The sequence below is a fragment of the Malaclemys terrapin genome, chromosome 16 (genome assembly GCF_027887155.1).
Source record: "Malaclemys terrapin pileata isolate rMalTer1 chromosome 16, rMalTer1.hap1, whole genome shotgun sequence".
Classification (NCBI taxonomy): domain Eukaryota; kingdom Metazoa; phylum Chordata; order Testudines; family Emydidae; genus Malaclemys; species Malaclemys terrapin.
In genome coordinates this window covers 30,318,422-30,343,872 of record NC_071520.1, presented here as the reverse complement: position 1 = coordinate 30,343,872, position 25,451 = coordinate 30,318,422, and the positions used below count along the sequence as shown (strand labels likewise).

General features: G+C 39.9%; 1 protein-coding gene across 8 annotated transcripts in view; it reads left to right on the top strand.

Moving 5' to 3' along the window:
* Positions 1 to 25,451, top strand: part of GIT2 (GIT ArfGAP 2) — a 51,288-nt gene that overhangs the window by 8,578 nt on the left and 17,259 nt on the right. For 4 of the 8 annotated variants that reach the window (XM_054006798.1, XM_054006791.1, XM_054006795.1 and 1 more), the window contains exons 3-16: positions 1,182 to 1,294; positions 2,368 to 2,473; positions 2,885 to 2,971; positions 3,125 to 3,255; positions 4,308 to 4,402; positions 6,031 to 6,076; positions 12,802 to 12,853; positions 15,188 to 15,260; positions 15,602 to 15,699; positions 16,420 to 16,531; positions 17,657 to 17,799; positions 18,650 to 18,799; positions 22,723 to 22,971; positions 24,703 to 24,792. In XM_054006798.1, coding sequence (XP_053862773.1) covers positions 1,182 to 1,294; positions 2,368 to 2,473; positions 2,885 to 2,971; positions 3,125 to 3,255; positions 4,308 to 4,402; positions 6,031 to 6,076; positions 12,802 to 12,853; positions 15,188 to 15,260; positions 15,602 to 15,699; positions 16,420 to 16,531; positions 17,657 to 17,799; positions 18,650 to 18,799; positions 22,723 to 22,971; positions 24,703 to 24,792 — 1,545 coding nt within the window. Of the gene's footprint in view, positions 1 to 1,181; positions 1,295 to 2,367; positions 2,474 to 2,884; positions 2,972 to 3,124; positions 3,256 to 4,307; positions 4,403 to 6,030; positions 6,077 to 12,801; positions 12,854 to 15,187; positions 15,261 to 15,601; positions 15,700 to 16,419; positions 16,532 to 17,656; positions 17,800 to 18,649; positions 18,800 to 22,385; positions 22,506 to 22,722; positions 22,972 to 24,702; positions 24,793 to 25,451 lie in introns of those variants that run through there. The other 4 variants (XR_008442537.1, XM_054006792.1, XM_054006794.1 and 1 more) reach the window with 4 other exon arrangements.

The window sequence follows — 25,451 nt, the reverse complement described above, 5'->3', positions numbered from 1 at the left end:
TTTTTCCTAAAAACAAACAAACAAACAAAAAAACACAAACCAAAGGCTTCTAGATTAATAACTTAAAAAGTGAGATGTTACTTTGTAGCATGTCTGGATTCCAACACTTTCACTATGTAAATGTGTATGAAATTAAAATAAAAGTGAGGGTTAGGTTAAGATTCAGGCAAATTATATTTTATTTTATAAGTAAGTTTAGATTGTATGTGTGTGATTTGTCTCCCTTTCCCCACCCCAAAATGCACACTACCTCTCTGCTCTGTGCTCTGGTGCTACTTTCTAAGTACAGAAGACAGCAGTCTTCTCTAGATAGGCAGCTGCTGCTTTTAGCAGCAGAAGCCTCCACAGCTGGGGAGAAACCATGCCATATGTCTCACCTGCACACCCTAAAAAAGATCACTCCCAGCCAAAGTGGGGAGAAGCCACCCATGCTTTCAGTTCCTACGCAACAGGGAGGTCTGAGGAAACAACCAGTTGCCTCTTAACCTATATCCCTACAGCAAAACAAAGAACCTGTGGGGAAAAGAGGCAAGTGGATAATGTGCCAGTTAATGCAATGTAACTGGTTGACTGATCTCCCCAGGAATTCTGCCCATCTCTCCTTCATGGCTGAGTTTGGGTCTCTTTGGGAGAACAAAGTCTTCGGTCCCCAGATGCAAAGCAGTGGATCTGCTTATACTGATGCAATTTAAAGCAGCATTAGGTGTCTGCCTTCAGGTAAATGCTGCCTTCCCTGCTTGCAATATAATCTGTGAAACTACTTATTTTTAAGGCCCATCCCAAGATATTCCAGGTGCCATACAACAATAAAATGAATAGAATAGGTAAACATACATGATGAACCTCTTCTTGAACTCAAATTGAGGGGGAGGCTCTTCCTGAAAACAAGAAGAGCTGCAGCAAGCTTACCTGGGCTTTGGGACACGTACAATCTAAAATTGATAATGGCAAGTATAGACAAAAGCACATCACCCTAACCTGCTCTCTTTTTAACCAAATAAGGTTTGACATCAGCTGCCTTTTAATATTAATAAAAAAGTCCAAAAATATCCTCTTCCTTGGCAACTTTCTGGAGTAGCGCAAAAATGCTCTCCACTTGGGAAATACCATCTGTGAGCTGCTCTGCCTGGGCAGGTAATAGTAAAATACTTAATGCCTGTTGCACACATTTTGGGTTTCAGATGGTTGAAACACTGTATAATAATGGTGCTAATTCCATATGGGAACATTCTTTGCTGGACCCTGCATCTGTTATGAGCGGAAGGCGCAAAGCTAATCCACAGGATAAAGTGCAGTAAGTAGAATGTTTATAAAATTCTGTGTGTCTTCAGGAGCCCCTTTGTAAAAATGTACCTATTTTGACTAGCTGTGAGAAGGGCAGCAACAGATGAGTAAAAACCTGATCTTGTATCAAGTCTTATCAAGGACATTGAAGAGTATTGCTGATGTGAATAAATCTGAGAAAATCCAGTCTCCTTTATTCACTGACTTAACCCCTGATCTGTGCTCACAGCAGAGGAGATGTTAAATATTCTCTGAAGTATCCTTGAAGATCACTAAAGTTTGGGTTTCAAAGACTATGCTGAAATGAGTGAAGAGGTCTTTTCATTCTCTTGCATCATGTGCATCAATAGTATTAATGTATCATCTGTGGTCTCAATTGTTGGGGATTGGTTTTTTTTTTAATCTTCTCTTCTATGCCTCAAATGTCATCTTTTCCATTACTGTATCCGTGTTTTCTTTCAGAAGCTCAGCTAATTAGTTTTAAAAACCAAGTTTCGTATCTGACTTTATATATTAGTTTAAGATGTTGATCCTGAGAGGTGCTAAGCACCAGCAGCTTTCAGTGAAATCAATAGAAGTGGAGGGTTTGATAACATTTCAGGACAGGCCTTAAGCTTGTAAGCAGGATCACTGAAAATAGTGAAGTAACTTTATTACTTTTAGAGTGGTCAGAAATTGTCACCAAATATCTCAATTTTTGCCAGAATTCTAAGGGTTATTGTCTGAAAACAAGCATTTTCAGTTTTTCTACAAACCCCAGCCCTCGTCCCCCAAACAATTTTGTTGTTGAAGAAAATAACATTTTCATTTTTATCAAAAATTTTCACTGGAAGGGGGAGATAATTTCACTACTAGCTCTAATTATTTTGACACTACTTTCAATAACAATACCCTTCAATAGGGAATTAAAATCTGGATTGAATTATGTACCGGATGAAAATATTTCCTAGTGTCTTACTCTGTCATTTGCTCTGTGCAAAAATCAAATCTATTGGCATTCAGTATTGAAATATGCTATGTACTTTAATTTTATTTATAAAAAGCCAACATTTATTTTGCAACTCCTTTGATTTCTTCTTACAGTCCCAACAAAGCAGAATTCATTAGAGCTAAATATCAAATGTTAGCATTTGTTCATCGCTTGCCGTGCCGAGAAGACGACAGTGTTACTGCCAAGGACCTTAGTAAGGTAAGTTTTGCTTTCTTGCAGTTTTTGGACTGGAACAAAACAGTTTGCAGTTGTCACAATATACTGTAAGACTGATACCTGAGTAGACTTGAATTACTCTGATCTTAATATGAAAGATAACTAGTATCTCCATGGTACTGCACTTTTGTGTATACAAATGTATTAAGCATTCAAACTTAACCTTGAAGGGGAATATTTTTCAACAGTGTCTGATTGGCACTAACAGAAGTTATATATGGATGTTAGAGAACCCCAGGCCTCAAGTTAACTGACCCATCTTACTAAAACCTGGTAGAAAGTAAAATATTCAACGGCTATACGGCTAGTTTTTTTTAATAATACAGTGAAGATGACTGACTCATTGTTCTTGTATATCCAGATTTTTAACAGACAGTCCTTTTTGTTTTTCAGCAACTCCATTCCAGTGTGAGGACAGGGAATCTGGAGACGTGCTTGAGATTACTCTCTCTAGGAGCTCAGGCCAACTTTTTTCATCCTGTATGAAAACCTTTTTTATTAGCTTGGTGTTAGATCAATTCTTAGTCTGTCATTATATTTATGTTGGTTTCAGCTGACATACATTTTATATCAGTCACGTATTCAGACCTGCCGATTGAACATAAGCATGTGTGGTTTTTAATGACTTTTTAGGAGAAAGGAAACACCCCGCTTCATGTTGCTGCCAAAGCAGGACAGATTTTACAGGCAGAGTTGTTGGCAGTCTATGGTGCTGACCCTGGCACACAAGACTCCAGTGGAAAAACTCCAGTTGACTGTGCAAGGTAAATGGCTTTGATGTTTTGATTTTTTTAGTCTTGATTTAAAAAAAAAAAAAAAAAAAAAGGTAAATTATCACCTCTCCCAGGTTCTCTGGGTATCCTGACAGACATTTAATTTCACAATTAAACCTCAAATGAGAGCTTTTCCCGGGATAAAGTAAATGCACACAGAACAAATAAAATATCTCCAGTCTTCAACCTAAGAGAACAGATTGCCCGTGCAGGATCTCAGAAGGGCTTTGCCTTACCAGCTAAATGGCTCTCTAGTACTGGTGGGGACTCAATTCCGAATTCCCTAGCAAAGAACACATTGCAGGCAGCTTGCTCTCTTTTGCATCAAGGGAGCTCCAGCGGCATGAGTGCCTGTATGATTTCAGGTGCAGCAATATGGCACAGGAAGATGCACATCTAAGTAACCAGATCTCAAATAATACGTTATTTATTTGTATTACTGTAGCAAGACTTAACATGCATTGTGTGTATAAAATTACAGACAAGCTACCAAGCTAAGGCTGTATTCCAAACAATTCCAGTAGCAGCAAGATTCAGAAGTCGTGTAGTCTCAGTGCTTGGGTTTATTTATTGGTTTGGAAATGGTATATAAGGAGACACCGAGGACAGAACAAGTCTTCCATTGGAATCGGATACCACGTACCAGAGTTGTTGCCACAGCTGTTATTCCAATGCTAAACTGGACACGGTTGGTTTACCATCTCAAAAACTGCTCAGAAAAGACTATTCTGCCTGTTTTGGATAAATTGTTAATCAGCTTCTCTAGCAGGTAGATAAGCAAAGCTATTCCAGAATACTCAGCAACTCATTTTGAACAGATCAGAAAAGTCTAATTCCCTTTTAGTATTTACTTCTGAAGATTCTCTTGTGATTCTGACACCCTTTGGAAAAATCTCAAACACATTCTAAATTGAAAATGTAGTAGTGATCTGATGTTGTATTCATGATGCTAAATTTAATCTTTTCAGAGCAATTTTTGAACCTTTACATTTTATAGCCAGTGAATCATAAATGAATGCCATTTTCTGTTTTATGTCTAATAGACAAGGAGGGCACCATGAATTGGCAGAGCGCCTTGTAGAAATACAGTATGAACTTACTGACAGACTAGCATTCTATCTCTGTGGCAGGAAACCAGGTGAGTACAAAAAAACTATCCCAAAAAAGTGTTATTTTTCAAATAGTGATTATTTGAATATACAAACTAAAAAGAATATGACACCCATGTCATTGATGTTAAAACTAGCCCCATGAGATCATTTATAAAAATTCTCAAGTCTATTAAAAATAGGCATGAAATCATAGAACAGCAAAGGAAATGTTAGTGGCTTAAATTAGAGATGGTACAATTAAAATTTGAATTACATTTTTGAGTGTTGCTAGACATAATGGTAAACTAAAATCCCCTTTTTGTTGTAACACAACATGCATTCTGTCTCCAATACCCCATACGCTGACTGGTAGGGCTATAGGGGTCACAAGGTACTGGGTGATTAAATGACAGAATCTGCTTAAGAGCTACTGAAGGCTACAAAAGAAACTATCATGGAGTAAGATGCAGCATGTTCCCACAGCTGGCAAAGAGACAGGGGACTTAGTAGGAATAAATGGTCAGTTTTTGTCTTGGCAAGAGGTTACAAGGGTGTCTCCCAGTTCTGTGCTGGGTCCAGTGGTGGTCAATATATTAACAATCTGGATAAGTGGGTGAACAGTGAGGTAGCAAAATTTTCAGATGAGACACAGTTATTTAGGTTAGTCAAGTCCAGAAAGAACTAAAGAACTTCAGAAGGCCCAACCAATCTACGTGAATGGGCAACACACTGGCAAGTAAAGCTCAATATTGATGAACGCAAAATAATGCACATTGGAATGAAAACCTTAAACTACTCATATGCCTTTCACAGCTCTAAACTATCAACCAACTCAGGAAAGGGACCTGAATGTCATTGTAGACAGCTCAGTGAAGACCTCAGCTCAACATGTGGTCAAAAAATGTGATCTAAGGATACATAAGGAATGGGATGGAGAATAACATGGAAAATATAATGCCATTATATAAATAAATGGTGTGCCTCACCTATATTCTGTAGTACTGGTCACCCCATCTCAAAATAGATGTTGCAGGATTAGAGGGTGCTCAGAGAACGGTTACAAATTATTAGGGGCAAAGAAAAAATCATAGAGAGAGATTGGGATTGTTTACTTTAGAAAGGAGATGAATAAGGGGAGACATGATGCAAGTATATAAAATAATGAATGGTCTGAAGAAGGTAGATTTTGAGCTTCTATTCTCTGTGTCTCACGATCCAAAAGCAAGGGGACGTTTAGTGAAATCAAAATGTGGCAAAAGGAAATACTTTTTCAAACAACACATAATTAAACTATGGAACTTCTTGTCACAGGATGTCATTGAGGTCCAAGTCTTAGTATATTTCACAAAAGGATTGGATATTGACATGGATAACCAGACTATCCAACATTGTTCGTTAATGCTAACAGATTTTGGAAGAAGCCTTATGCTTCAGGGCTTTAGACACTAACTGTTCGGGATTAGGAGGAAACCTAATGTGGGAGGCCAGTCATCCTGCATCTGCTAAATGCAGATTCCCTTTCTGCAGGTTGCAGAGCTAAGATCTGTGACTTTAAATAGTCTAGTAGTAAAACAAATATATTATATAGTCTAATAAAACAGAAATGTAGGCCAGTAACAGTGGTTGTTTGAAACACATCCTAAGTATTTTAACATTTAGCTTAACTCAATTTCAGATCACAACAATGGACAACACTTTATTATACCTCAAATGGCAGACAGGTAAGACTGCTGATTGAATAGCATGTATTTGAAAAAATATCAAATAATAATTGGTACTTTACATTTTTGAATTTTCTATTGAAATATCTTTCAACTCTCTTGTCACTACACTGTGTTTATTCCTTTTTTGACACGTTTGGTCCATCATATGAGCTTTTCTGCTTTAGTACTTTAGAATCTGAGGAAAACTAGAAAAGTAAAAGGGTGTGAAATTTATCAGTTAGGTATGTGAAAGAAAATGCACAAGTAGTGTTGGAAAGCAAACTTGATTGATAATATCAGTAATTGCTCTTGAACTTGTATCCTGATACAGCACTGTGAGACTTATATTTGCAGGAAAATGGTGTCTTTTCTAGTAAACTTTTTGTAGTGTTGGCTGTGCAAGTGATAAGAACTTAGGAATGTAAAGGTCATGTTTATTTAAAAGAAATATAAAGAGTTAACATATCATAACAAAGTCCATATATTTTTCTTTTATTGCTGTGCAATTGGAAATAAGACGGCTGTAAGTAAACAACAGACTTCAGTTTTTTTGCAAACACACTAATGAACGTAACAAAGTTGCTTTAAAAAAAACTTGAATTAAAACCAGTTAATCTTCAGTTAGATATACAGGTGATGAGTATAGCTTTGTACAATACTTTATGGTGCAGTAGGGTCTTTTTCCATTAGCAGTAATACTTAACTCTTATGTAGGACTCCTCATCCACAGTTCTCCAAGCACTTTACAGAGCCAGGTGAGTTTCTGCAGCCCAGAATCTCACATTCTGGACATCTGGGCTGCTTTGCTGTCTCTGCAGCTCACTGAGGCGGAGTTTTGGAGCTGAGTGGTCAGGCTACACCCCCTCAGTTCTTGTTAGCTTCCTTTCTCTGTCTCCATGGCAGCATGCGTACGGTTCTTACAGCTCCTGCCTTCACATCTGCCTAAGGGCAACTTTTTTTTTTGACGCAGTCTGGCACAGTGGTGAGCAGTAATTTCTCTCTCTTTCCCCCCTCTTCCCCCTCCCCCCACCTCTGAGCCAGTTTTTTAGCCAGGTGTTGGAATGCCTCCAGAGCCTCAGAGGCAGTACCTGTCTGCTTCCTCCTCTGAACCTTTGAGGTATGGCAGAGCAGCCTGAAAAACACCAAATGAAATCCGAAAGGTGCTCCATCTGTGATACTGTCCTCCCAGGCTCGACAAACACTGAGTTGTGCCCAACCTACCTCCGGTCTTCCTTCCTTCCTTCCTTCCTTCCCTAATGTTAGGTCCCGGGGCATGTGGGATCCCCTGCTCACTGGAGCAGCCGCAACTACAACCTTGGAAAAGTGGACCAGGAATCTATGTGCAGAACAGGGAGAGACTCCATGGACAAGGAGGAGCCTAGTCAGCCAACTCAGGGAGTAAGTTCCAAAGGACCTCTGGAGAACAAAGGGCAGGCTTGTGGGGGTCACAAATCTCCCTTTCCCCTGCCCGCCCCAGTCCTAAAAGGGTCCTGAGCACCATGGGAAAAGGAATAGGGCTCATAAACACCATCCCTCCTTTCCAATTCAGTTTGTCCTCGGGTCTTTACGAAGATGTGAGTGGTAGTCACAGCCAGGTTCAGGTCACAAGAGATCCACCTGTACCCCTTCCTGGATGCCATCTTTAATTAGAGCTCCATCCCCAGCACACAGAGCTACATCCCTGACCTTGAATGTTCTGCAGGTGCATGGTTTTATCGACATCAAAAAAACAACCACCCTCTTTGATTGAATCCAACCAAATAACTCACTTGGGTGGGGACATAGAGGCCTCGGTAGCAAAGATATCTCCATCTCTAGAGAGATTCCAGAAAATTCAAGATCTCCTCTCATTGTTTTGGAGCTGCCGTAGGCCCTGATTGCACTGAGTCTTCAACTGCTAGGCCTCCTAGTGTTGTGCATAGGGATCACTCCATGGGTGCAGTCACATATCCAGTGACTTCAAGGCTTCATCTTAAAGGTATGATACTCCCCAGAACGTATGAAAAATCAAGGGAGAGTTCCGGCACATGGTGGTCAGCCCAGGGCAGTGTCTGCAATGGGCATGCCCATATGCTTTCCAGATCCCCTGATCCTCACAACCAACACGAGCCTGGAGGGCTGGGGAGCACATCTGGGGTCTCCAATAGCTCATGGCATTGGAACCTGGAGGAAAGAACCAACACCATAAACCTTCTAGAACTACAAATGCTCCAGCTGACCCTACGAAGGACCCAGTTCAGCCTAGAGGGGAACCACGCCCTGATTGTCAGACAATATGATCACAGCCACATACAAGAACAATCGAGGGGGAACAAGAAGCCCAGCGCTACATGCTGAAGCAATGCAAATCACACAGTGGGTGGAGCAGTCTCTCCTATCCCTCAAGGCAGCTCACATAAAGAGAGACCTGAACCAGAAGGCGGTCTGGCTCAGCAGGCGCAAGGTGAACAGCTCCAAGTGGGGCCTGAATTAAGATGTCTTAGAGTTAATCGTATGATCATTCAGCCTGCCCTCAACCAGCTTATTTGTGAACCAACCCCAGATCCATGGGAACAGATGCCCTATTGCACTGATGGCTAAAGGGTCTGCTCTATGCATTTACACACTTCCCATTGCATCTGAAGAAGTGAGGTTCTTACCCACGAAAGCTTATGCTCCCAATACTTCTGTTAGTCTCAAAGGTGCCACAGGACCCTCTGTTGCTTTTTACACTTCCCATTATTAGGGAAGATGGTCAAGAAAATAAAATGAGAACGGGAAACAGTAATATTGATAAACCCACATTGGATGAGGAGACCCTGGTTTTGGGACTTGTTAGGGCTGAAATTGGGACTGCTGCTACAGCTCGCAATGGGACAGGACATCCTCCCATAAGGTCCTTCTGCTTTATCTGGACCTGAACCAGCTGTATTGAACAGCCTGGCTATTGAAAGGGAAGCACTAGTATCATTGAGTCTGTCCTCCAAAGTCGTCAGAACACTTCTTTCTCCTAGAAGAGTATCAACCTTGAATTCCTCTGTCTGAACCAAGTTTTGCATCTTGTGCCAGGAACATGAAGCAAACCCAAGAAATTCGGGAATTCTGGCTATCTTGGGTTTTCTCCAAGAAGTTTTTGACAAAGGTCTCCAGCCCAACACTGTTACTTGTCAGGTGTCTGCCCTTAGTAGTGTGATGTTTTCAGGATCCAGCGGTTCTCTGGCAAAGAACCCCCACGTAGCCAGATTCCTTAGGGAAGTGCAGTTAGCCAGTCTGGCAGTTAGAACTTTTTTTCCCAAGTGGGACTGAGAGCCCCGACAAACCCTTCAAACCACTGATGTCAGTCAGCATTTTATTTGTCCATCAAAACTTGTTTTGATAGCCATCACATCCAGCAGGCAAGCATTAGAGCTGGCAGTGCTCTCTATGCAGGAACTTTGCGGCATGTTTCATGAGGACAAGGTGGTGCTCAGAATTCCAAAATCATTGGTCCCGAAGGTGAGCTCTTCTTTCCACGGTTCCCAAGAGATGGTTCTACCTTTATTCTGTCCAAGGCCACAGCATCCCACCACGGAGAGGTGGCACACTTTAGATGTCAGAAGGGCTCTGAAAATTTGCCTTGAACAGAGTCCACAAGGAGATCAGGTGCCTTGTTTGTATCCTTCCATGAAAGGACTCAGAGCTTTCATTTCTCTATTGGTAGTGGGTTAGACTATGCATTGTGGAAGCAAAAAAAGCATTGGAGATTCCAGTTCCAGAATGTTAGGGCATGCTCCATGTGATCCCTGGCGACCTCATGGGCAGAAAGAGCTAACTGCCTCCACAGCAGAAATTTGTAATGCTGGTCAAATGCTCCCACCTTTATTAAGCACTACTAGTTGGACTTCCTGGCCTCTACAGAGGCATCCTTTGGCAGGAAGGTGCGGCAGGAAGGTGCAGCAGGCGGTGGACCAGAAATGATTGCGCCCTTTGAGCAAATATAGATGGGGATGGATACCGTTTTCCTTTTTTGGCCTTGTCTGGGAAGAATGTTATAGAAATCAGGAATTGTGGGAGATGCTGGGCTGCATAGCAGGAAATTTCTTACCAATAATTTCCTTTCTGCTAGCAGCATTTCCCACAATTGTATCCACGCTGGATGGCTCGTGAGTCAAAGATCAGATATTAAGTGAGATCATTACCATATGACAATCTTCCTTGGTCTAATGTACATAGTTCATTATCTGTGTAATATTTATTTGTTAATGATGTTATGCAAGTTTTACAGCTTGGAAATAACTCATCTGGAAGCAAGCAGAAGCTGAGGGGGCATGGCTGTGTGGCTCCAAAACTCTGATTTGCCTCCGTGAGCTACAGAGAAAGGAGAGCAGCCCAGACCTAAAGAATTGTGGGAGATACTGCTAACAGAAAGGAAACTATTGGTAAGAGATTTCCCTATCAAAAGCCCCATTTTACATAGGGTGAGACGGAGGCAAAGAGAGGTGAAGTGATTTGTTCAAGATCACATATCAGGTCATACGGCCTGCAGTAGAACTTTGGTCTCTCACTGCTGTATAGTGTCCTCTCCATTGGGCATTTCTTCCTCTTTATCCTCATCTAGGATAATTGCTTGCAGGAACTTACCCAGAGCCTTCCATCAAACTACCTTATTTGAGTCTTTCCTTCACAAAGTTCTTTGGAAGAAGTTCTACTGAAAGGATTTTGTGTCTGTGCTGGGGGGGGATTCCACCCAGTAATATACAGTGAGCTCACAATTTGTTGACTTTCTGGGTCTGGGGTTTCCACATTAAGTTCTGTTTTTGTTCTAACCACAAAGTTTGCAATTTGTGTGTCAATCTTGAGACAGGAAGCTAATATCAAAGGATTGCTTCATAGTTAGTCAATACAATACATCTTGTGGGTGACTTTGAGATGAGGCCTTAGTGCTTTAACACATTTATTCACCTGGTGGTACCCACCTCTACCACTAATCAAGTAAAATAATCCTTGTGGATTTATTACAGCTGTTCATTAGTTGACAGGACATTGTTTTTTAGGGCATGGTCAGAAGAGTATTTATTTTTAAACTTCCCTCTAGGAGCATTTCAGTGTCCTATAACACATTCTGCCTCTTTAGATGTGCAGGATTGCCATTTGGAATTTTAATAGCCACTTGATTCTGTGTGTCCTGGAACAACTATGTACAAGAAATCCAAGGACAACCACACCTATCTTCATAGTAACCACCGCAAACACAGCAAGAAATCTGTTGCCTACAGCCAGGCACTCAGATATCACAGTCCGGGATATACACCTTAGCACACTCAAAACCATCTTCACTAAACAAGGACGCTCTACCAGAGAAGTAAATCGCATCATGGAACAGGCCGCCCAAACATCCCAAGAGAACCTGTTTCAATACAGAAACAAAACAAAACCCCCTCCAACCACCACCCCTAATTGTCACCTTCAACCCCACACTGGAACCCATACGGGGTATCATCAAAGAGGTACAATCCATACTTGATGGGGACCCTATCTTGAAAGAAATCTTTCTTGAACCCCTTCTTCTGACCTTCAAAAAACCCCTCAACTTCATCATCAGAAGCAAGCTCCCCACAGACACACCCGGACACACCAACTCAGAGCAGCACCAGGCCTTGCCAGAAGAACAGATGCAAAAGCTGCATCCATAGCTCCATTGCTACAATTATTGTCGTCCTCCCACATCACACCTTTCAAGACCTCTGGGTCCTACACATACCTCTGGGTCCTATCACACAACTATGTGGTGAAACCAGACAATCAATATGCTCTCAAATAAACTCTCACAGAAAAATGATAAAAAACAAAAACACCCCCTGTCACATGTGAGTGAAAACTTGTCACAAAGCGACCCCTCTGTATCTGACCTGTCAATCCGCATTCTCAAAGGAAATCTGCACAACATCTTCAAAAGATGAGCCAGAGAGCTTAAATTCATAACTTTGCTAGACACTGAAAATCATGTCTTAAAAAAGACACTGGATTTATGGTTTATTAAAACAATATGTAACCCACTAGCCCCCCTATTTTTGTTCTATGACTACAGGGGTGGTAACAAACCACTTCACCTTGAATGGTCACTTAGAACAGTGTTTCTCAACAACCAGTCCATGGACTGGCACCGGTCCCTGAGATCTTCCTGACACAATTTAAGAAGGCAGCGAGCTGGTGCCTGGTATCAAAAAGGTTGAGAAACACTGTCTTAGAATATGTGCTAAGTACTTATGCTAAACTATCTGTTCCATCTCATATTTAGCTGTGATGCTCGGAGTGCCTTTCCCAGGCCTGAAGAAGAGCTTTGTGTAGCTCAAAAGCTTGTTTCTCTCACCAACAGAAGTTGGTTCTATAAAAGATATTATCACACCCACCTTGTCTCTCTAATATCCTGGGACCAACCTAGCTACAACAACGTTGCATGCATGTGCCTGAAATGGAAGTTAAACTCTTCGGGCTTTTCTGCATTCCTGATGTAAATCCATGTGCGGATGCACTCTCCAGAATAAGAGCATCTGCACGTGGAGAAAATCAGGAATGGTTAATCTGCCTTAAATTTACACTCTGCTTTATTCTGGATTAATTTTCATGTGTAAACAAGCCCTTAGAGTTTGAAAAAATGTGTAGTCTTTGTAACATTCAAATGAAAATGAACTGACTTTTTATGGAGAAACTTCGCAATAAAGAATTGCTGTTCATACTGACCTCTTCATTGTTGTAGATATAGTGATCACTTCTTGTTTCCATAGCAGTCTAGATTTGTCTGAATTGGCAAAAGCAGCTAAGAAGAAGCTTCAGTCTGTAAGTAAAGCCTCTACTTAACCTATGCTATGCCACATGTAGTCTTAGTAACATGGCAGACTTCTGTACTTCATCTCCCAAGTTGTTACTGACTATAATGCAGTGTGGTTTTCGTTAGTTCCTGCCTATACAAATATCACTTCCATATTAACTGATACATTCAAAGCAAACATGGAAGGAGACTGAAAAAGGCATGAGGGGGGAAATAAAAAAACTCAATATTTGCTGGTGGATGGGAGATGAAATGTATTTGTGTTTAGGAAGAACTGCAAGTAAGATCTCTGATTCTGCCTCTCATTAATAATGTTATCTCAAACTAATGACCTTTAATTTTATATTATCTCATGCCTTTATGTGTTCATACGTACGCTGCATGCTCAAATGTTATTTTATTTGCCTTTAACTTTTTGAGAAGTAAGTATAGCTGTATTAGTGTTTGCCTGATACAATTGCCTTTAATACTAGTTCATCTAGTATCTTTTTAAAAATACTTTCCAAACCAATTCCTGCTTAAGACAGGTTGAGAATCTATTGGGCCTGCTCTTAATACCATCAGTGTTCCCTCCGAAGAGAGAATTTTCAACTATTTCCGTCTGACTTTTCTTCAGGGGATGAAAGTTTAGTAAATTGGGGAAGAATGACTTTTGTATCATCCTCTTATGCAGTAATGTGGTTTTCTGCAAAGATTATAGTGATGGCAGTGAAACTTCTGATAAACTGGGCAATAAGTCTGGAGAACAAAATGCAGTATAGGAAAAAAGAATTTCAGCCAAATACAAACCCTCCAAAATTGAGCCCTATCTCCACTTTAAACCCACTCTGTTAGCAGGCATTACAACCCTGTAAGTAAATGTAGATGTACTCTTGCTGATTCATTGTAGCTGTTGTTAACTCCACCCGGGACATAGGTTGGGAGTAACTCTTCGGCTAGAGAAGGTCTTGGGCCAAACAGCCCTGGGGGGAGGCCGAGGAACAGCCACGCCTGGGAAAGTGGGGTGATTTGGTCTGGGATTTATTAGTTTCTTTGTAAATGAAGTCAGATCCCAGGAAGCGGGTTAAGTTGACCCTGCCTATTTGTCTTGTAGTGGGGGAAGGAAGTTGGACTGCATTCACTCATGCATTTTTACAGTTTTTAATTAGCAATTTATATTACTGGCCACTGTGACGTCCCAGGGTCCCTCTACCTGAATAAAAATACTAGAATAACCCTGAAACCTTAGTTTACACCAGGGGTAGGCAACCTCTGGCACGTGTGCCGCCTTCGGCACGCAAGCTGATTTTCAGTGGCACTCACACTGCCTGGGTCCTGGCCACTGGTCCGGGGGGCTCTGCATTTTAATTTAATTTTAAATGAAGCATCTTAAACATTTTAAAAACCTTATTTACTTTACATACAACAATAGTTTAGTTATATATTATAGACTTATAGAAAGAGACCGTCTAAAAACATTAAAATGTATTCCTGGCACGTGAAACCTTAAATTAGAGTGAATGAATGACGATTTGGCACACCACTTCTGAAAGGTTGCCGACCCCTGGGTTACACAATCTCAGATCTCTCAACAGGTCTCTCATTCCAAACATAAACATCTCTTTTGAACTGTTCACATTAGGAATAAATTCTGGAACAAATAATCACTACTTAAGCCTGCTCTGCTCATTTAATCATAGAAATACCTCCCTCTCTCCTCCCCCAATATATTATTATTGGAAGGGCTGGGACTCTCGTGAGGTCAGGAAAAAAAGTCCGTTTTCCTTTATCTGTATTGGCTGGCTGTAGAACAGGCCTGATCGGTCTAGAGCAGGGGGTCTCAAACTTCATCGCACCGCGACCCTCTTCTGATGACAAAAATTACTATATGACCCCAGGAGAGGGGACTGAAGCCTGAGCCTGCCTGAGCCCTGCTGGAGGGGGGGGGGCAAAGCCAAAGGGCTTCAGTCCTGGGCGGGGGGGCCTGTAACCTGAGCCCCGCTGCCCAGGGCTGAAGCCCTTGGGCTTCGGCTTCAGCACCAGGCGGTAGGGCTCAGCTTCAGCCCATGTGGTGGGGGTCCAACCACAGCAAGTCTAACGCCAGCCCTGGCAACCCCATTAAAGTGGGGTCGCGACCCACAGTTTGAGAACGGCTGGTCTGGATCCAGCACCCAGCAGGCTCTCACGCTGCTTTGGATATTGAACAGCTTCACTCTGGCAGTCAGTCAGTGCTTCCTGGGCTGCAAAAGTAACAGATTGTCTCTCGAGCACAGACATGCACATTTGCTTTCTGCAGCATAAGAGATTTTGGGGGGGTTGATTTATTGCTACCGAATCCTTAATCACTTCACTCTTATTTTTAGCTAAGTAACCACTTATTTGAAGAACTTGCCATGGATGTATATGATGAAGTTGACAGGCGGGAAACAGACGCAGGTGAATAAGGCTTTCTGAAATATCTATGTAGTTAACACTTGAAATGCTCTGTTACACATAAGGTGCTAGTGCCACTAAATGCTATGGGTGAAGTAATTTTTGTGTTTAGGAGTTGATTGGTACTTAGTTTCTACTACATGTAATGAGTGTTCAGTTTTATATTGGGGTATAAAATAAGTTTTTCTAATTATTTTACTGCGTGGAGAACTCTCAGAAAAAGCAGTTCTTTTGACTCTGATTACGCTTAGTGTTGAAACTCTGATCTCTTGACCTAGTTCAATGAGTAGATGTTTCATGGGGTGAAGCTGCTCCAACACTGGCTCTGTTTTCTCTGTAAACAGTTTGGCTTGCTACTCAGAATCACAGTACACTGGTGACTGAGACCACGCTTGTCCCTTTTCTTCCTGTAAATCCTGAGTATTCTTCAACACGGAATCAGGTAAGTTATCTTGTTTGTGAGTGTTACAAAAGAGTTTTATTAACGTCGTGCAGGTGTTTACATTAATAAACTGGGGGGAAGGGACACTCCACTTAAGAGTTTACAATAGTTTCACATTACATCTGCCCTGATTTCTTGGTTTTGCAGACACATTTCCCTAATTTTTTTTAAAAAAGTATTCCTCTCCCTTATTTGAATCTTTCACAAAGCAGGGGAAACTGAGTAATCAACTCACCATACAGGGAAAATGATGAAACTGAATGAAACAAAGTAGGGAAAAATAGAGGCACTGTTTCCCATATCTTTCTGTTACAGTAATCTTGGGTGTTACTTGTAGCAAGTGTGTGTGTGTGTGTGTGTGTGTGTGTGTGTAATTAAAATAAATACATACAGAAGTGTGATTAAGCAGATGGTGACACATCAGTTTTTTTTGCAACCAATGTATTTTAAGATAAGATACTATATTAATGTTAATACAAAAAGTTAACTATTGTAAACACACTAATATTGCTTCTAGGTAGTCACCTTTGTATGCAGTTTTTATGAAAACAAATCTTTGCAGGACATTTTTAAAACCCTGAGAATGGGGTTATAATATAAATACAAAGAGTTTTAATTATGATGCACAAATGCTGTTACTATGTATCTGTTTTGCCAAGAAATTGCTATGTCCGTAAATGGTATCCTGTGTAACTTTTTGCACCTTGTTCTATGTTTTAGGGAAGACAGAAATTAGCTCGGTTTAATGCCCATGAATTTGCTACACTAGTTATAGACATTCTAAGTGATGCCAAGCGAAGACAACAAGGGAATCCTGTCACTGGCTCTAAAGGTGAATATGTTTTTGACTAATTGTCTAATCTTCTATACTTGCTGTGGTATCACTGAAATTACAGTTCTACTAATTCATTATCTAGAAGTACATCATGTGACTTGATCATTTTTTGAAATGAGTAAACAAATTAAAGTCATCGCTATAAAGCCTTGGGTGTATGATTTGATTTGATGTAAAGAGGCCAGTAGTGTTTGCTGATGACAGCGCATTTGAGCTCAAGAGTAATGCTTAATTATAGAAGACTTGAATATTAAGAGTGATATTTCTAACAAAATGGACTTGAGACATGTACGCAATCCAGAAGTGTCCTTTCTGATGGTATAGAACAGCATTCTGTGGAATTCCCCAGGTGGCTTCCTAAATCTTTGGAGACCAGAAATTCTATAACTGTATCTCTACCAATCAATGGAATGTTGATCAGGAAAATGCCAGTGTTATAGGGATTATGGACACTTGTCTAAATTTGGGACTCTGCTTGAGAACATGCTTTAGAACTTGCTAAGTGTTAGGTTGCTTGCAAATGCTCACTTTCTGTGCTGTTTGAGCATATCTGAAGCTCGCTGATATCAAAGAGTACAACCATTTAAAACAGCAATCAAAAAGTAACACACAGCTGTAGTTCCAACACTGAAGATATGAAGCAAACATTTAAATACAAAAATATTCTCTCTAAAGAGATGCCAAAAGATCATATTTTTTTATACAATTTCCCTGTATTACCCAACTGAATAGTGATGTAGATATGTTGGCAATCTCATTCTATTTTGTACCTTATTTTCTTCACTGTGTGAAGTGTGTTAAGTTAGCTCGTAAACCTTAATTCTCCTTAGTTACTTGAAGTTACCTAAATACTTCAAGGAGGTCAAAGGAATAAAATTAAAGACTGCAGAATTAATCTTTCACTGCTACTGTAGATTTGGCTGTTGTAGGTAATGATAATCTAGTCACACTAGATGGCGCTAACTTAATATTTTTCTTTTTCTGTTAGCAACAGAATAATTTTTTGTCCTAACATTTCTCTTCATGTTTTCTTTTAGTCTGCTTGAAGTTCTCTTCTGATATTATTAAACAACATAAACCAATTCTGCATACAAATCCTAATTAACTCATTTTTGTTTATAGAAAATGTGGAACTGATATTGAAATCTATCAACAGTCAGCATAGTAGTGAGAGTCAAGATAACGACCAGCCTGATTATGACAGTGTTGCATCAGATGAAGATACAGATCTGGAAGCAAATGCAGCAAAAGCAAATAGACAGAAGGTAGGTTTAGTAATGATGTAGGCTATTAAACCCCGTTCTTGCAAATATTTATGTGTGTGCTTACATTGAAATCAATTGGAGAACTCATGTGAGTGAAGTTAAACACCTGTGTAAGTGTTCATGTTATTTCAACTCCATTTCACAGTCGCTTCCCACATTCTATAAAATCTCTATGCAGGATCAGAAATACGACTTAAAACATTTGTAAATGAAGCATTAATAAAACAGTTCTAAAAATGAGTCCCTTACAGAAGTTATTTCATTTGGAGACAAACTATGAACCCAATAGCACAAATACAAAAGCACTTCAGCAGTTAGTGTATTATGTCACTTGGCTTCTTTCATCAGAATATCTCAAAATACTTTACATTAAATTTCACCTACATATCAATGAGATAGCAAATACAGATGGATAAATGAACGCTGAGAGATGAAATAATTCCTGAAAATAATCCAATAAGACAGGGAATAGAATGTAAGAATCTTGGCTTCCTCCCCTGCTCTAACCCATAAACTAATGTGAATAGTAAGAGCCAGAATATCAAATACTAGTCCATGTATTTTTTTAATCAAAATCTTTATTAAATATCATCCTTTTCTTGTTTGAAACCCAAGGCTAATATTATTGCATGTAAATGAGCTAAGAATTAATTGAGACCAGGTTTCTTCTGAGATGGTCCATAGCTTTAGTTGTGTAAAGTGTGCTGTTAGGTGGTTGTTACTTTCCTCGGTGACTCATGTGAAGTCAGTTTTGGAAATCTGTTAAAATCATTGCTGTTTTGCTTCCTTACGGTAGATTGTCTGTCTTATAGGTGTGGTAAGTATTTTATCTGATTTATTTTATTTATAGAGTCTGGATTCAGATTTGTCAGATGGACCAGTGACAGCACAAGAATATATGCAAGTTAAGAATGCTTTGGTGGCTTCTGAGGTAAAGATACAGCAGTTAATGAAGGTGAACATCAACTTGAGTGATGAACTGAGAACCATGCAGAAAAAGGTAACAAGTATAGTAACATAAGCAAAATTAAAATCCTATAGCTAATGAGGTTAATTTTTATATAAATATAAAATAAAGGACCATGTGTGAAGACCAGTCAAAATATTTTGACAAATTAGAACTATTTTGGAATTAATGTAACAAAAATGAGTATATCCATGCAGAGCAAACTCTTAATGTTTCATCTTTCATGGAAGGTGTTATCGGGAACTGTTTAGTTCAACTTCATTGATTTTTTTTTCCTTATTCCCAAACCATTGTTTAAAAAAACCTCATTCCATTGTCTTGTTTCAAAATGAGCAATTGTTTGAGGCTTTGGAAACAGCTGATAGTAGACGGGAATAAAGTGCACCTTCTGCTTTCTGTTAGGTCAGTTATTTAATCCAATAATAAGGGCTAGTGCTTATACACATTTTAAAACTCTCTCTTGCCGACAAGACCAGTTTAGCATATGTTAAAAGCCAGGCTACCAGACCTTCAAATCCTAGTGTAGTAAAGGTCACTGTAACAAATATAGTACATCACATGCTTGCAAATTAGTTGTCTTCATCGAACTAGCTATAATGTTGGTCTACATGTATGCTAAGATATCTGCTAGGTTTTAAGAAAACATGGACAGCTTTATGGGACGATCTCCACCAAACAGAGTGACTGGAAGCTAAGGTGCAAAAGTTCATTGCAGGGGAAGAAAATAGAATTGCTGAAAATGGAAAAGACCCACTAGATTTTTTTGGTGCATAAACTTCCTCTGTCTGCAGGCTATCAGTTACTGATACTAGAAAGATTCTAGAATTTAACTAGTTGGCCGACATTCAAATAGATGAGGTAAGATCTAGTACCCAAAACATACAGGATTAGTTGTATGTTTTTTCAGTGGGTCAGTGTACATGTGGATGCCTTTTAAAAACCTATAACTAATTGCTTACTCTCAGTATTTGTTTTGGGTTTTATTTTTTTGGTGATCTGCACTGTCTGTTCCTTATTCTGGATTTGTTTGCCATGCTGTCCTGTCTACTTTGTCAGGAAGGGATTCCATTAATTGACATAAAACCAGTCCCCCTTGAAGTTGCGCAGCTGTGGAATGACACATAATTGTAACTGCAGTATTCTATAATTGTAGAGAAAACCAACCCAGAGGTGATGTCAAGCTACAGTACTGGAGATGTCAACTTTCCTAAGGTAGCGCAAGAGTTATCATAGAATATCAGGGTTGGAAGGGACCTCAGGAGGTCATCTAGTCCAACCCCCTGCTCAAAGCAGGACCAAGCCCCAGACAGATTTTTGCCCCAGATCCCTAAATGGCCCCCTCAAGGATTGAACTCAGAACCCTGAGTTTAGCAGGCCAACGCTCAAACCACTGAGCTATCCCTCCCCCCGTCAATGAGGACTAGGAAGATTGTCCTACCTGCTTTCTCCAGTGTCCTGGCACGATGCCACTGCGCAGTGCTGCTGCTTTCAAGAGCCTGGAGTTTTGTGGGCCTCTGAGCTATTAGGATTTAATACCAGTCTAATTCATGGCTTGAGAATATCTTCAGCTATATCCCTAACCTGATCAACTGAGCAGTTGGGACATGGTTTCAAATGTTATTGTCCAAGTTGCTTTCTCACATAGCAGGTAACAGCAGATGCAAAACACATCTGTGCATATAAAGAGGGCAGTTATATGTACAGTTACCTGTTTTTGTCTTTGAGATCTCTGTTGGAACCCAAAATTTATAGAGGAACCTAAGACATCGTATGGGACTTCTTTGCTACTTTTGCAGGTGTCTTGATTAAGCAGCTGTCTGCATCATTTGAATTCATTTTTGGTTTAGAGATAAATTTATGCTTTAAGGAACCTAATCTTAGAAAAAGCTTTTGCTGTAGGAGTGAGGTATCCATTGTACATTAGGATTTTAGTACATTGATACAGCATAGTGGGAGGAGATGGGCCAGATTTTCCTGTGCAGCAGATGAGGGGAATAGGATGCATCAGAGAGCCAGTCATAGCTCCCTCATTCTGAGGATCAGTTTGTGCTGCCCCAGATCCAGTGATGTTTAGAACAGCTATGGGGCTGCACTAATTTGTCACTGGCTTAGTGACTTACACCAACGACAGCTAGGCATAGCAAAGCTCATAAGAACGGCCATACTGGGTCAGGTCCATCTAGCCCAGTATCCTGTCTTCCGACAGTGGCCAATGCCAGGTGCCTCAGAGGGAATGAACAGAACAGGTAATGATCAAGTGATCCATCCCCTGTTGCCCAGTCCCAGCTTCTGGCCAACAGAGGCTAGGGACACCATCCCTGACATGGCTCCTCCTTACCCTCTGCTCCAAGGGGAAGGGGGATGGATGGCATAGTACCTAGCTACAGTAGCTTTAGGCCAATAAGAAGTTGCCCTATGGCAGGGTAGTTTTCTGCTGGCCATTTGTGGTCAGAATCTAAATGCTTTGCAGAACCTGAACAGAGCAAAGGAGCCAGATCTCATTGGAGAATATGGCCCTTGGTCTCTTAATTGGCATAGGTTTATTTGATATTTTAGGCATAGATTAAACTTAAATATATAAGCTAAAAATTGTCTGTCTCGTCTAGTTGTCTAGTAGCATGATATGTATCTGATTTCTCACACTTCAGTTACTTGAAAAAGATACCAATTAAAGAAGAGGCAGAGCCTCTATTGGTGTATGTCACTTATGGGTGGGTTCTCCCTAAATCGAGTGAAAGGGTGTTCTCATGAAAAACAGATGACTTTCTGACACATGGGCACTTGTTTGTGAACTTAAACAGTGACAGTGGTGAATTGATCTGATATGCCAATAGATGAAAAACAGCAGACAGCTGAAATTATACCACACCTGGTTTATAAAATATGTGGTGAAAAATAAAGGGAAAAGGAGATTGTGCAGCATGGACCTGCTTGATTGTATTAAAATGACAAACTTTTAAGGAGTAGCATTGCTCTTTACTGATCCTTAAATCTTAACACACAATACATGGTATGACAGACTGCACAGAGTGGGAAGAGGCAATATTTTAAATGGCTTCAGGATGCTAGTCAGAATCTTCACTTCTGGGTACTGGACAGTGTCAGGCAGACTACGATTTTACAGCACAGACTGATTTTCTTGAAGGTTCACATGACGCAAACCAAAATGCAAGTAAATACCGAATATTGTGACTCCTAATGAATGGCCATCAGCTGTCTGAAACCGTATGCTCCATATATTGTTTGAGAAGATGTATATAATATTTAAATATTGGCAGTTTTCTTCATGATGTGTTAATATAGCAAACTTATTCTGAGAAATTTTCTTCTACAGCAAAGTTTAAATTGCTGCACTTTTCCCCACCCACAGATTTTAATAATAGTCTTGTTGGCTTCTTAGAAAGCAGTAGCTGATATCCTGTTTTTGTAACCTTAACTCCACTGTCCTCTTGCTTTGCAAAGCAAGCTCTAAGTTTTCTTTGTGCTGTATCTGTGCTATAATTTTAGCAGTTGCATATTCAGAGGCTTTATTTAAGTCATCTTTAAGTGACTGTAGCGACGGTTTGCTGAACTGGAGTGCTTTGCTTGAAAAGAATTTATTTTTCTGTTGTTCAAACAGCCTTCGTGGTAACGAAAAATTTATGTAAAAATACAACTAACCTGGAAATGGATCTTATGCTTTTAACTGCAACAGCCAAATGTAAGATCCCATTTGACTTGCATCCCAACTGAAAGAATAGTAAGTTGAAACTGACACTTATAAATCTACCAGACCTGCAGTCAAATATTTTTGTCTGAGCAAATGAAGTAGATTTTGAGAGAAAATTCCATTTAAAAATAATAATAAAATCTGGTAACAGCTAGCTGGATTTGTTTTTAAGGTGACAAGCTGTATTTGTATACTCCGTTTGCTTGCTGTAGAAAAACAAAGTCCCACTGCTAAACATTTCTTTCAGCTTCAAACACTACAGAGTGAAAATACGAACCTCAGAAGACAGGCCACAACCAATATATATCAGGTCCAAACTGGTTCTGAATACACAGACCCCAACAATCATTCTTCTTTAAAGCGACGACCATCTGCACGAGGTAGCAGACCTATGTCTATGTATGAGACTGGATCGGGTCAGAAACCCTACCTCCCAATGGGAGAAGTCACATATCCAGAAGAGAGCATAACAAGACTGCAGCCTTTCCCTCCACAGGTAAGTAAAACTGCTAATGCTTCTGCTCTTCTTTGTATGTTTAGCTTTTTCTATTGCAACTCTGTTTGTTTACTTGATTATTTACCAAAATCTCTAGCCTGTCTGCCTCCTAGTAAAGTAAAACCGTAAGAATTATCACTGTTTGCTGTATTAACATGTCTGCAGGAGCTTGATGGTTTGAAGAATAAAAGCTGTAACATAATTCTCTGATATGTAAATTGAAGCTTTTGGCTTCTACTCAACTATTTCCTTTAGCCACAATATATTTGCCAGTATATGCAGGCATGAATGTTTCAAAAGTAGGAGAGAGAAACCCAGAATTTAACAAGATTTAGGTGTAGTTTGTGGATCTCTGATCTTGGGGCATACCGGTATGTGCTTATATGTAGAACTTGCAAGCCTTTTGAAAACACTAGGATTGAACTTTGCTGAAGATCGCTCATGATTAGAAATGCTACATCGAAGCACCCAACCCTTTCTTGGAAGAGAGTTTACTTTCATGGATCTCTCTGCAATATAGCTTTTCATTATTGTCTCTTACTTTGTTTGTTTTTAACTCTAGTGTTCACAGCCTAGTTTTTTAGGTGGCCAAGTCTGTCCTGATTAGTACTTTCCTAAATTATTAAAGTTCCAATAGTGTGGTCAGCATAGGCACTGATTCTGCTCTAAAGAATTTGCATTCTAGACTGACAACAAAAAATACACCAACACTCAAGAGTTCATTCTTTATCATATCTTTTTTAAATTGCCAGAGGCAGGGGGAAATGTGTGGCAGTATTTTTTGCTGATATGAATCAGGATTTTAAGGCTTTGTCAATATGTTGTCTGTGAGGCAGCACTATCTTGTATTCTCCTCAATTGCAAACATTAAATGCATTTGAAAGAGACTGCTTAATTGTTTGAAAGTTGAAATTTCTTTCCTGGCTTGAAAAAAATGCCATGTGCATATAAAACAAAATGCTTCATGCAAGCAGTAGTCATGAATGTCTAAAGTATTTTACAAGAAGTGCCATTTTGGCAGATGATGCTGAACCATCCGACATTAATGCCACGAGCTTGGATGTTTTTCAGTCTGATGAACAAGTATGGGACTTCTCAAACTGCTGGAAATAATAAAGTGCTTATTAGAAATTCAAACTAGATGATAAAAGTGATATCATCATAGATTATGTTGACTTGCTGTGAAAGATTTCAGTATAAAGTCAGTTCCTGCAGCAAGAAATGTCGGAATTCTTTTGTACACAGCAATTTATTCAAAGTGTAAGAAAGCTTCATAGGTTCCTGAAACTTCTCATTTGTTAACGTCTTGTTGGTTTAGAACTAACAGTTCTAAAGCATTGCTTTCTTTCTTGTGAAACTTGGTTACAGAAACATACTATTTTTTCCTTTAATAAAATCTTTCTACTGAATCCTAGTGGGATATATTAGTTAAATGAATGCCTTTGCAGAAGCAGAATTTTAACTTCACATTTTGGTGAATGTATTTGTTTACTTTGGAATTCAACACCTTTTAATACTGATACCAGAAGTAGCTTGAAGAAGTCAAATGCATTTTGCTGGAGTTACAAGTCCAGTCTAGCTCAGTCAGTTTTCTCAGTCATTCTGATCATGTCATCTCTTTGATTTATCCAATTTTTAAAATGCACATATGTTTAAAAGTTATTTTCAGAGTATCTGTGAGGTTTTTTTGTTTTCCCGAGTGTTTCTCTCCCCTCCCCCTTTTTTTTTTAGATCGGGAGGAGTGCGTTTGTGACCTCCTCTTCATCTCTGCCTTCCTTCCCCTCCACGCTTTCCTGGTCAAGGGATGAAAGCACACGAAGGGTTAAGTACCTTCTGAATTGGTCTGTTACCTGGAGGAGGTGGCCATCTCCCTGGAAGCCTTGTGCCTCTGTCCTTTCCCCTCTATCTGCTAGCTGGCCTTCATCCCTGCATGAAGCAGCACTTCATCACTTTCCGTTTCTTTTGCCACATACTATGGATACACTTGCTTCACTCTTGTCTAACTTCACACCAACTAAAATACCTGTAGCATTTAACACCACGCAAAAGTTGCTCCAGATCACTTATCCCACAATATGCTATTGAAAATGAGCTGGTGGCTGAAGAAAAGTAATTTAGCAGGCACTTACTGGCTCATGAAATATCAGTATGTACTTTTTCTGCTGACTAAAATGCATTGCATGGGACACAGGTATGCTCAAAGGGTTAGTAAAAGCTATGGAGCCTGTTACCTCTAGAGGTCACCACTTTGCATCCAGTCCAGGTTGGTACTGATGGACAGAGATGTTACTTTTTGACAGCTGTTTAGTAGACTGTTTGAAATGAGTGAGCTCTTTGTCCAGTTATATCAGACAAGCATCCATATCACCCACCACTTGGTTTAACATTGTGTAGCCCTTTTACTGGTGGTACTGAAAGAGGCTAAGGCTTGAATGGGCCTGGAGACTGAATTCATTCTTAGCAATGCTCCTTTTAGGTCA